At 36.7% G+C, this 12,063-nt stretch overlaps 2 protein-coding genes across 3 annotated transcripts; one reads left to right on the top strand and one right to left on the bottom strand.

Moving 5' to 3' along the window:
* The first annotated feature begins 355 nt into the window (after positions 1–355).
* Positions 356–2,801, top strand: LOC107226521 (60S ribosomal protein L18). Its single transcript, XM_015667363.2, has 4 exons — positions 356–503; positions 632–718; positions 1,834–2,040; positions 2,375–2,801. The coding sequence occupies exons 1-4, from the start codon at positions 501–503 to the stop codon at positions 2,642–2,644; spliced, it is 567 nt and encodes a 188-aa protein (XP_015522849.1). The 5' UTR covers positions 356–500; the 3' UTR covers positions 2,645–2,801.
* A 30-nt stretch (positions 2,802–2,831) lies between these two features.
* LOC107226498 (thioredoxin-like protein 1) lies at positions 2,832–6,723 on the bottom strand. Of its 2 annotated transcripts, XM_015667330.2 has the most exons (12): positions 6,486–6,723; positions 5,930–6,044; positions 5,742–5,845; positions 5,477–5,548; positions 5,158–5,258; positions 4,951–5,054; positions 4,612–4,853; positions 4,378–4,553; positions 4,075–4,216; positions 3,692–3,891; positions 3,093–3,324; positions 2,832–2,975 (listed from the first exon to the last, which is right to left on the bottom strand). In XM_015667330.2, exons 1-12 carry the CDS (start codon positions 6,501–6,503, stop codon positions 2,958–2,960), a joined length of 1,524 nt encoding a protein of 507 aa, XP_015522816.2. In that variant the 5' UTR covers positions 6,504–6,723; the 3' UTR covers positions 2,832–2,957. The 2 variants fall into 2 exon arrangements, with proteins under 2 accessions (XP_015522816.2, XP_046597449.1); XM_046741493.1 differs by lacking the exon at positions 6,486–6,723 and having other exon boundaries at positions 5,934–5,995.
* Between the last annotated feature and the right edge of the window lie 5,340 nt (positions 6,724–12,063).

Here is a 12,063-nt window from a genome sequence, read left to right on the forward strand (position 1 = left end):
TAGTTTTGCCGTTGAGAAATTATGATAACCTTGTAAAATGCAAATATAATGTAAATACGGATTTCACAAATCTACAATTCTAATAGAATGGTGAAATGAAGGTAACGCCTCCCATTGCATACAGCGCATGAAACTGCAAAGTTAAAAAAAAGTGTCGCGCGTTCGTAAATTTGATCGTTTCAATACTTTAAATATTTGTTATAAAAATGCCTAATACTGATAACAGAATACACAGTTCAAACATGTTCTCCGTTGTGGAATTTTATTCGCTTTAAAAACACGGCAGGATAAAATAAATACCTTACCCTATGCAGTATACGGTTTTGAGAAAAATCCGATAAGTACGGATAAGTGGTGTAATTTCGAATTCTCGCGACTCGCGGCTGCGTTCAAGATTGACCGGAAAGAGTCAACAGCCAGCAGTGCTGCCATCTGTTCCACTCTCTCTTTCATCGCCGTTCACGTTAATCGGCGTCAGTTTCTTTTTCCGGTGTGTCAAAATGGTAAGATGGTGAACATATTTTGTACGCTCCACGTAATCCCTTGGCATCTGTTAAATACGGGATAATGATGACTTGTGCATAAAGTGATCCTGTAGGAGGTGTATTAATAAAATGGATTTTCTGCATAGGGTATCGACATCAACCATAAACATGACCGTAAGGTTCGGCGAACCGAGCCCAAGTCGCAGGACGTGTATCTCAGGCTTCTCGTCAAGGTATTTATTCTTTCATTTGCTTGAACATTTCACTTCTCCTCATTATTTGCCTGCATCAATTCAAAAACACTTCCAAACTTCGAAATTTTCAAGTCTGATAGGATTTTTTACATAAGATCTTTCAGCTTTCAAGCTGTGCTAGGTTAGGTTAAGTTTTAATTGGTTGACCGTTTCACGGCTGTTTATTCCTTGCCGAAAACACGTGTTCAACACCAATTTATGAAGCGATCCAATTCAAGAATTGCACATTTCTACAATTTTCCGTGAACAAACTTATTTATCGATTGCGTGCCAACGCCAATATGATATCCGATTTGTCTGTCAGAAAATTCTATATTTTTTTTGCAAACTAACCTTCAGCAGTTGTGTGGTTGTTATGTTCCACTCTGTCGAGCTGTTTTCCGGTTTGTTTCCACATTTTTGATGTTTCGCATTATCTTAGGTGGTCGCAACACCGTGACTATGTTATATCTGACTTCATATAAGATAGTAGGTCCTGACAACCGTGATTTGACTGCGATGTATTACTACCGCTTATATTCTAAAGTTTTACTACGTTTAATGTGGTAATTATCACATTTGATGAAACCCAAAAGACAAGTAAAGAAAGAAAGAAAATTATCATTTCTTGTTGAGTAAGTGTAATAAATTGATTACTATCATAATTGCATGTGATAATAAAGGTTATAACAGTAAAAAGATGTACACATATAGCAGATTTCTATTGGAAAGAGACCTGATGTTATTTGAAAAATGAGAGATGTATCATTTCGTATTTGCTTGCAGCGTTGATGGTAAATTAAATATTATCTGATCCGATGTTTGAAAAAATTAAATTTCACCATTGTGATGTCAATTATTACAAAAAAGTATATCTATAACTTGTTGCGAACTGCACTCTGTGTCAGTTTATTCATAAGCTGGTTCAATTTGAACGTTCGCTAGAGAAAACGAAGGAATCGATTTTCCTATTCAGACTTTTGGCTTCCTGTTGTCAAAAGTTCCTTATAAAGGTCGATACAAAATGTAAGTTTTTTTTTTTCAAATGAATTGCTGAAATGCAATATATTACCAAATGGACAATGCTGATAGTTTCATGCAATATCCTTTCGCAGTTGTACCGCTTCTTGGCCAGGCGTACTACTTCCAAGTTCAATAAGATCATCCTCAAGCGTTTGTTTATGAGCAAAATCAACCGTCCGCCGATTTCACTGGCTCGTATTATCAGGTTCATGAAGAAAGAGGGTCGTGCTAACCGAATCGCAGTCATCGTTGGAACTGTCACTGATGATGCCAGAATTTTGGAAGTACCCAAATTGACGGTAAACTGATATTTTTTCGATTCAATTCTTGGTGATAAATTTGTTAATTTGCAGGCAATCCATGTTTCGACATTATTTTTCATCTTTTTTCTTGTTATTGTTCTAAGTTAGTTATTGCGATTTAATATTCAATTCTCTGTTTCTGAGTTTTCCTTCAAAGTTTGTACTATTACGTCAACCCGATACAATTTTAACAGAAAATCCCTTTATTCAGGACTTTTGCAGGATCTCGTTCGAAAAGAATAGCTGCCTGTTGTAATTGCGCAAAACACCGAACTGTAATTTATAATCTATCATTTACTTGGCCCTCATTAAATTCGGTCAATTTCGGTAGGTATGCGCACTCCGTGTTACTGCAAAAGCGCGAGGACGTATCTTGAAGGCTGGCGGAGAGTTGATAACTTTTGATCAACTGGCGCTACGTTCACCGACTGGAAAGAACACAGTTTTGATGCAGGGACGCAGGAATGCTCGTGAAGCAGTCAAACACTTCGGGCCAGCACCCGGAGTGCCACATTCTCACACTAAGCCACTTGTACGCTCAAAGGGACGTAAGTTTGAACGTGCCAGGGGACGCAGGCGTAGCTGCGGTTACAAGAAGTAAACCATCCTACTTCGCCGTCGTTTTTTTTTCGCCATCAGTACACGACTTTTACGTATAGATATTCATTTAATACTTCAATACCTTGATTGTGTATCGATTGTGTCGTACTTTGGTACAAGGGAATGGTGCGAAATAAATGTCGGTATTTAAAAACTAACAAACCTGCGGTTTTCTGTATTATTAATTCCTCATTTACCTTCCAATATTTTGATACAATTTTATTCATCAATTCTTGTAACTATTTCTATTACTGGTTAAAACTTAACAAATACCTTAAAATCCTAGAATCTCGCCATCAGCTTCGCTCGTTTATTTACGATCCGGCAGGATTCTGGCCAAAAATAAATTCATTAGATCATCATTCCGCACTTGTAAGCACGCATTTCAAATGAGGTATAAACAATTTTGGAACAAAGGAAATGAACAATGGTGTTATTGTTAGACTGACCGCTTCGGGTGTTTCAGTGGCCTCTGTTTGTCCTTCCGGGTTCTCTTCCCCTTCAAGGTTCTCTTCATCGTCAGACGGCACTTCTTCAACGAGACCTGGAGCCGGAAAGTAAACCGCAGTTTCGTCGACGGCCTTTTCGGGGCTCTCGCTAACGTGATAAGGTCCGATCCCCGCAAAAGCCAAAAAAGATTCGCTGTCTATCTTTTTAACGACGCAAACGAATACTTCGTACCTAAAACATCGTTGTTCAGCCCACTATTGATCGATGCTTCACGATTTTAACTATCAGTTTCAATTCTCATTGTACAAATTTCGGAAGTCTGTTAGTAGTGACATTTGTGAAAACGGGAAGGAACCAAATTTTAATCGTAATTCAGTTTAACAGGAGTTTCGTAAATTTCAATCGAACCTCGTAAAATTTGCAACATCTATTTGTTATCTTTCCAGTTTCGTTGAAACTTGTAGGGTAGGAAAGACTTTCGAATTGAGCACTGATTGCTTTTCAGCCGAATCAATTGCTACGGAAAAAGGAGAAGAAAAATCTACTATTTCGCTGAATTTCACTCCAGGATATAGAATGAGTTTGGTAATTAACAAACCCCGTTCGCTCCTCGACCTTTTCCTCGTACTCTTCGATGGACGTGGCAATGCGTTTAGCCTCCGGCGGTTTGTCGCGTTCAAAAACACCGAAGTTGATTAAATCGGATTTGTAGTTGCTCAGGATCATCTTGATGTCGTTCTTTTTCGTACTGTCGTATTTGAACACAATCACCGGTGGCCGAGACATTTCGTGTTCGAACTGTACAAAACAAACTCATTAGATATCAATAACAACGATGACGTGCTAACACGAATCTGCACTCAATCTCCGATCAAAATCATCGAATGAACGGATGACATCCATCCTAAACATTAATTGAAAACAACGATATTCGGCACGATTTTCAAAAATCTTAGTAATCGTCGCGGTCCCTTTGCTCACCGGATAATTTTTCTCGACGTAGTTTCGAAATATGACTTGAAAAACGGTGGCCTTGCTTCGAGAATTTGGCGGGGCCCAAACGACGGGGTAAATATCGTCCTTTGAAGGTGGTGTAAAAGCGGGTCGATGGCGCTCGCCGAAACTAGAATAAAGCGAATAGTAATTTACATATGTAATTAGACGCAATAACACGATTGAAGAATAAAATTTCTTATCGAGAGAGAGTTGGAATGACCGAATAAAAAGACGGCTAGTGAAAATGGTGGGAAGGACAAATCTTGAAGAGCAACGCTGATCCATTACCAGCCTTCCATCGGAAGTTTATCAGGTTTGGGTAGCGACGGTTCACCGAACAGAATGTTCAGCAGATACTTTTCAACGTCCATCTCCAACTTTTTATCGCTGATTTTCAGTCGCATGCACATACATTTTCCATCGAGCAAAAATTTCCTCGCAGTTTCCGTCATTTCGTAATCTGACTGTAAAAATGAGCGGTATAGAAGTAGGTCGAACGGATGCTCGTTGGGTTTTGTTTACCTCCTTGAGCATATCGTTGATCATCGTTTCGTCCAATTGCTTTCTAAACTCCTCAGCTATCTTGTAATTTTCGGGTAGTAATTCTTCGATAAGTTCCATGTACGGTGGGCTGGATTTTTTATCCCTCCTGTGAAATTCTTCGTCCTTAAATACCCACGGATAAAGTATCAGGCACGTTTCCTTTGCCAGTGAAGTTGTATAATGCGTCATTTCAGCTTCGTATTTTGCCTTTATCTCAGCCTCTGTTATCGTATATAGTGATGACGTTTTTAAATATAGTTACCAAATTAGTTGCAATGATTAATTTTAGAAAAATTATCTGGGTTTAATATGCTGTACCTTCTTGAGCCCTTTTCGCAGCCTCTTTGGCCAGTCTCGTCTCCTCAAGAATCCTCAACCTCTTCTCTTCTTCTGGACTTCGTTCAGTCACTTCCATTGAGAATCTAAAAGATATATTTTTGTCACAAAATGTGTTGGTTTTTTATTCATATGACGACGTAGGGATAAAGAATGAATTCCATAGATGGCAAATGGCGAGAAACTCACTCGGGAGGATCTCCGGTCTGCAATCTTTGCAACTCCTCATTCAAGACTCTCTGAAGTTCCGGGCAGTTGGCTCCGAAGAGTAAATTGATCATTCGTCCATTCTGAAATTTGTAAAAACATGCAGAATGTCGATCAGTGGATACGTAAAACATCGCGAATGCTTCACGCACGGCAAGGAATGTTTTTATCCTCTCAAAGAATCGTATGAAAATCAAATCATTCGTGAGGCCTTCTATAAAATGTACATAAATTCATGGAGTGAAATCGCATTCTTTCTCTTAACTGCAATAATTTTCATCAAATCAAAGCGTTAACTCACGTGAAGAAACATCCATGTCGGCTCGCTCTTTCCCCTAAAACGTTCGAGATCCTTGATATGGTCACATTTTGCCTGAAAATGAAGACTAGAAATCATGCGAGTATCGAATGAATTAGATAGTCCTTACGAAACTTTTGCGGATTTCAAAGTTTGTACTTTCTCTGTTTTTAAAAATTTCTCTGTTTTATTTTCATGCGACCGCCATGGAATCGTGATTATATCGTGACGATGTCCGTGCCAAATTGATTATTTCAAAAATAATTACAACAGCGTAGCTGAGCAAGTCTCCGCCGATTTCCATCTTGACCTTTTTCAAGAGACTTATCATCCCTGAGCAGGGTCCGCTCCATCCGGAATAAACGTCGACTACTGAAAACATTCACGGAGTATCCGATTCAGTTCCAAGTATTTGATAAAAATTAATGGGGAAGAGTTTTGTAACGATCAGCCGACCTACGAGCCCTTTTCTCTCCAATATCTTGGACCAGTCGTCATCCGTGTTGACTTCCGTCTGCAAAGCAGTCGGTGTGCTTTTCTTTGCCATTCGTCGGGCGGCGCTGATTCCACCCTTAGATGAAGAAAAGTTTTTTTATAATCTTCATAATTTAGGTAAAAAAATTGTCATCTCTAATATAATCTCGACAATTCTTCAGTGAGGAATATATTACTTGCGCAAGCGTTTGTTCCGCACAGACAATCTGCTCTAAATTCTATTTCAAATTTTGCAAGATTTTGTTTTAACATTTGGGGTGTAAGTTTTGGTAATCGAAGAACACGCTGATTATCTTGTGGTTTGGTTAAATTTTTTATTCGTATGCGAATATTGAAGAATACGATATTATCAACTGGTCAGATGTTAAAACGTTCACAATTTCAAACAGGAGGAATTCATTGCAGTGTAATAATACGTCGAATTGCTTCTCTACGCAGAAATAAATCTGACACGATTCAAACGATATGCAATCAAGAAACATGATAAGTATACAGGAACGAATGTATAAAATATCACCCTTTTTCGGCCCAGCATTTTCTTGTGTTTATCGATGGTAGCTTGGATTTATCGAAGATGAAGTCTACTTTGTAATGTTGGGATGAAAAGAGTAGAGGGATGAGCGAAGAGACGCGATAATTCGAGGCGGAATAACACAGCTGAGAAATCTGCCCCGAACGATAGTCGAGTATAAACTGCAGCTTTAAGGGCTTACAACAAAAGCTGTATAATTCTGATGTACTACGGGGACATCGCGACATCGAGGAAACACGCGAAGCCTTTGCTTGCGAGCATTAGCAAACTTCGGCTGTACTCATACAAACGCGAAATAATTATTGTACACCGAGAAGAGAAGAGAAGAGAAGAGAAGGGCGCTGGAAGTCGACTTCGGCGAATTCAGAGCCACGTTTATTGCCGACAACCCCTTAATTACATAATGGGATAAGTAGTTCATGTCGTTTCGCTATAAATTGCACGGCGGACGGTGATTCCGATCTCAAGAAAAAGTAGCAGAAGAAAGAAAAGGGAATATAAATCGTTCTTAAAAAATATAACATCAGCGTTAGAAAAAAGTTGGCTCGAATTTGACTGATTAGAATTTAATTTAAAGAGTTTTTCCTAAATATGGAAGATAAAAAATTTTAAACTCTTAAAAGTTATATGAAGAAGCTTCAGATGTTACTACAATGTCAACTTGTAAGAAAGTTCTTAGGGTGTTTTCGGTGTTTTACAGACATTGGACAAACAGTGAAATTAAACAAGTTGCAGAATTTCAAACACGATCATAAACGTTTTGCGCTGTGAAATTAACCCCGTTGAAAAATTTGACTTTGATACGATTTAGATTGCACAAAATTGCTCAGCTGCAACACGTCGCAGAATATTGTCGCGAAGTATATTTAACGGTCGATTTTGTTAATTGGGAGGATCGTAAAATCCGTCGAACAATGTACGGGGAAAAGTGGATGTAATAATAGAGATAAATCTATACCGAAAACGGTAAGCTGTAAATCACGAACGGCAGGGAAAGTTCCGAATTATATTCGGTTCACGATTTCGCGGTTTCGTATATACATCATATTTTAGGATCGCTTCCGTTTATACGTATATGTATAATAATATTACGTTCTCTGTGACGAAAATGAGTAACAGTTCCGTTTCTAATCTATATCGTATAAAACTTTTCCCTGAGAATGTCTCTTTACAAACAATTAACCGGAAGACATTTTATCTGTGGAATTCAGAGCCGTAAGTCCAATAAATGTATCCGAGTTTTTCTCGTTGGTAAATTCTTGTAGTAATTACGTAACCTTGGAAATTCTTGTGAGTCACCACTGTTTTTCAATTACGTTTTTTGTCGTTTTTTAATCGATTTATCTCAGTCCTTGTAAAAGTTCAGTGAGTAGACTCGTTTTCTTCTATTTGGAAGAAAAAAAAAAAAAAATCGGAGGACAGAAACACAGACATGGTATTTTTTTTTAATTGGAAAGTCTTATTTATAATTCGTTTTAGAAGTATAGATTTTTTATCGCTTGCAAGAGCTTGAAATTCGTCCAAAGTTTCGAACCGTCGTCATCGAAGTTGTTTGAAAAAGTTTTATTTCTCCTTTCTACATTGTTTTGTGATTTTTTTACTCGTAGATCTAAATTAATCGGCAACAAGAAATACCAATTACATACTTTCGAAGTATTGAAAAGTAGTCTTTGCAAAAATCTAATTATTTTTACACTGTAATATTCGTGTTAAATCGCAAGCTCGTAGCGAAGTTAAGAATGATAAGTTTGAGGGGTGAAAATCTGTGTGGAAGAAATGATGTATTAATTTTTTGTATTTTTCAAATACATCGATTCTAAGTATATAAAGTTTTCCTTCTTCAATTCTACTCCAGTAAACCTTGAGGTTTGTTTCACACGGCAAGTTTCCTCCGCAGAGGCCAGCTGAATATTTGCATTGAAAACTAAAAAATGCGGAAACTGTAGGAGAAGCCTAAATACCTGTGGATACCACTGGCTGTATCTGTTTATTATGCGGTAGGGTTTCAGGGACAATCGTTTGAAATACGTATATACCTACAAGAGAATAATTCTCGTATAACTATACATCGTATAATACGTATTAGGTATATAGTGAAATACGTTGAATTTACCAAAGGATTATTATCGAACTATCATTTCAACATTATAGACTACCATTTTCCTTTCTGCTTTGATGTGCCTTTATTGAATCAAACACGACATCTGATCAATATGTGTTGTATAATATTTGTATGTTCTGAGCAAATACGAATTTTCGATTAATTGACTTTTGTTTTTTCGTATGCTTGAACCGAATAAGAAAATCGTGTACCTATTAACGTTGCTTGTATTACAAAACGTGCAGATAAGATTGGTGAAAAGTGTATTTATCGCATATGTTTACTAATTTCATTCCCTGTCCTTTGATAAACCCACCAGAAAATCCATGGTTGCAAGGCTGTTTTGATCGAAGTCAAGTCAGTCCAAAGAATATAATGATCGATGATTAATGTTATATCAAACCGTGTATTAATACGTTAAAAATCAACTATCATTATTATCACTATTATTGCGTAATGATTTCTTTTCAATACAATTTTATTCACGAATTGACTGGAATTGAAAATACAAAAATTTCGTATTAGGTGTGACTGATCTTCACGATGGCACCACCATGTGTCAACTATTCTCAGCCTTCGAGAATCGCTCGTATATAAATATAAAATCACCGCATATGTCGAACATATATTGTGTATACGTTTGTATCGATATTATATGTACATATATGTACATTCATAGTGTGTGTCTATAAAATAACGTGCGATTCGAGCCCTGACGTGCAACGACGTGACTAAAACTTCACGGATCCCCTTGGAAATTATTCTAGCTGTGATTAGACAGATTCATCGATTACCAAAAAAATTTAAAAGGTATACAAAAAAAAAAAATTCTCTCTTCTTTGCTCTCAAACTTTAGCTTAAACGACAATTTATCTGTACCTATTGAATAATTGTGTGAAATGTTTTGCCTGCGATTTATAGTATATGAAAAAGTATGTTTCTAAAGCCAGGTAAAAAAGTAACTTAACTATTCTAACCAGTGCTACCCGATTAATCGATTAATCGATGATTTCGGTTAATTGTTATTCCAATTAATCGATTAATCGACGATTCAAAGCTGCCCCATAATAATTCTGCAGGTCGATCGGTACACGAATCGAAACCGTCGATTAATCCATTAATTGGGATAAAGATTAATCGAAGCTGCCGATTAATCGTTTAAAAATAATAGGTAAATATGTAAAACAGAAAAATAACGTTAGGTCAGAATTGAACTGTTCTGAGAAATAAATAGAAAGTTGAAGGAATACGAAGTTATATAATACAGAGTCAGAAGGAAATTCGGGCCCTGGTCGACTACGCGACTGGGATATAAATCACAGTGAGAAAATATGGGCTGCGCGAAAAGCGATAAATTTGACATATCGCATCACGCATTGCGCGAATACACGAAACTGTGACAGGTATAAACGCTCGAACACCATCGGCGTCAATATTTCTTGAATATTCCGGTACCGAGTTACCTAGCTTTGTGTAAGTGTGACAATAAATTGGCATCGTCCTTGGGAGACAAAAATGAAATCGCCGTCGAGGACGAGGCGAAATTGCTACACGCTCGTCGCTCACTTCCGGTACGGAAATCGCAAACAGGATTAGATCGCAGCTGTGAACCCGCAGCGAATTGATATATATATATATATATATATATATAAGGTGTAAGAAATTACAAAGGTATTTGTGCCTCGGCTAAGGTGGTAAACAAAAGTTATTTTTGTACTGAAATACTTTTTGCAACAATCTGTATAAGAACATGTAGAACATTTTGCGAAGAAGTTTTTATTTATCGTTTATCGTGGAAAAGTTGGAGCGATTCCTTATCGTTAGATGAAAATATTCGTTTCTTAAACACGAGATTTCTGCTCTGCACGTTTCCAGGTGAAATTGCTATTTTTTCCTATTTTTAACATGTGATTGAACGCGGAGTATTTTTACAATTAATATGTAATGTAATCATTCCTTGTATTTGGATTTGAAGAAATTACTCTCGGCTTCTTTATTCAACCGCTTTCTTGATTGCTTGCAATTCTCTTATAATTACTTCGATAATTGAATTTGCGTGCATCACGTTAACGGTATACGGTAATATTTATTGCTGTGAGATTAATCGATTAATCGTTTTTCCAATTAATTTCGATTAATCGACGGTTTCGATTCGTATACCGATTGGCCTGCAGAATTACTATGCGGGACTTCGATTAATAGATTAATCGAAATCGTCGATTAATTAGAAAACCGATCAGTCGATTAGCACTAATAATATTATTATCGTTAGAAGAAATATCTGCTAAACCATCGTCAAATTTTAGAATAATGGCAAAAAAAAACACTGGTGTTATAATGGAAAATTTAGAACCGATTATGATGGCAATCAATTAATCGCAGACATAAAGAAATAAAATTCACCCAGTTTTCATAGAATTTTCCAAAAAATTTATATATTACCAAAAACCATCATTATTTTGACTGCCTGTAAATTATAAGCAATATTCTGTGATCAGAATAAATTACCGACATTTTTTTTATAACAGTGTACGAAAATTTGAAATATCGATAATATTCCAGGTTTAATTATAAGATAAAAATGTTACTTTCGTTCCAACATTCCTTGTTTTCGTCATCAAGCTTGAAGAAACAAATTACGATTCGTTTCTGCATGTTATTTTATTTTTTTAAATATCAAAACCGACTTTATCGATTCTCGTTACTCCCACAGCAGCATAATTGCATGATTTACTGCAAATTCGTGCATATGACAGGCTTGTTTGCACACGCAGTAGGAAACTTCTTTGATTTGTCAACCGCAGGTAAAATTCACTACCAAAGACTAAACAGAATAGAAAAAAAAACACATACACACACACACACATCAAGGAAGAACTGCGTTATTTGTATGCCACAAGTGTGTATGATGATGACAATGATCGAAAAAAATTGTATTACGTACGTGTAATGTGAGGGAGAAATATATCCGTGTAAGAAGACGAGTATTTACTCGTTGCCATTGGATACGCGTATTTCGAGGAGCAAATACCAGCGTCAAGTAGTGTAATCGACAAATTGGTGTATATACTCCCTGTATAAGTCCGGTCTAATTGGGTAAATATTTAGGGATGATTATACGTATTTCGGATAAGTTTGAAATTTTTCTGCGTGGCAAGAGTTTTTATTTTGCAGGAATATAATTTCAGGCGACTTGCATGATGTATGGTAAAGATAGGAAGTTAATACTTGCAATAATTCTTAGGTAACTATATATCACGAAACCCTGAAAAAAGTTATAACTGCAGTGCGGTCGACTTTTGCAGCGGTTTCGTTAGTTAGTAAAAATGGCTTTGGCATATAACTTACAGACGCATAATAGCTGTAATATTAATTTCACGACAGCAGTATAAGGGATTAATTGTTGTATTATTACACATTGAGGTTAGATAAATTCGTTTCTTCTTAGCTATGTGACAAAAA

The sequence above is a fragment of the Neodiprion lecontei genome, chromosome 5 (genome assembly GCF_021901455.1).
Source record: "Neodiprion lecontei isolate iyNeoLeco1 chromosome 5, iyNeoLeco1.1, whole genome shotgun sequence".
Classification (NCBI taxonomy): domain Eukaryota; kingdom Metazoa; phylum Arthropoda; class Insecta; order Hymenoptera; family Diprionidae; genus Neodiprion; species Neodiprion lecontei.

What these genes read in the sequence shown, in the direction of transcription:
- LOC107226498 (XM_015667330.2), bottom strand. An exon ending in CGACATGGATGTTTCTTCAC is followed by an intron (nt 5,259 to 5,476) that starts GTGAGTTAACGC and finishes TACAAATTTCAG; the next exon opens with AATGGACGAATGATCAATTT. An exon ending in AAGGTCGAGGAGCGAACGGG is followed by an intron (nt 3,325 to 3,691) that starts GTTTGTTAATTA and finishes ACGATGTTTTAG; the next exon opens with GTACGAAGTATTCGTTTGCG.
- LOC107226521 (XM_015667363.2), top strand. An exon ending in ATCTCAGGCTTCTCGTCAAG is followed by an intron (nt 719 to 1,833) that starts GTATTTATTCTT and finishes ATCCTTTCGCAG; the next exon opens with TTGTACCGCTTCTTGGCCAG. An exon ending in TGGAAGTACCCAAATTGACG is followed by an intron (nt 2,041 to 2,374) that starts GTAAACTGATAT and finishes CAATTTCGGTAG; the next exon opens with GTATGCGCACTCCGTGTTAC.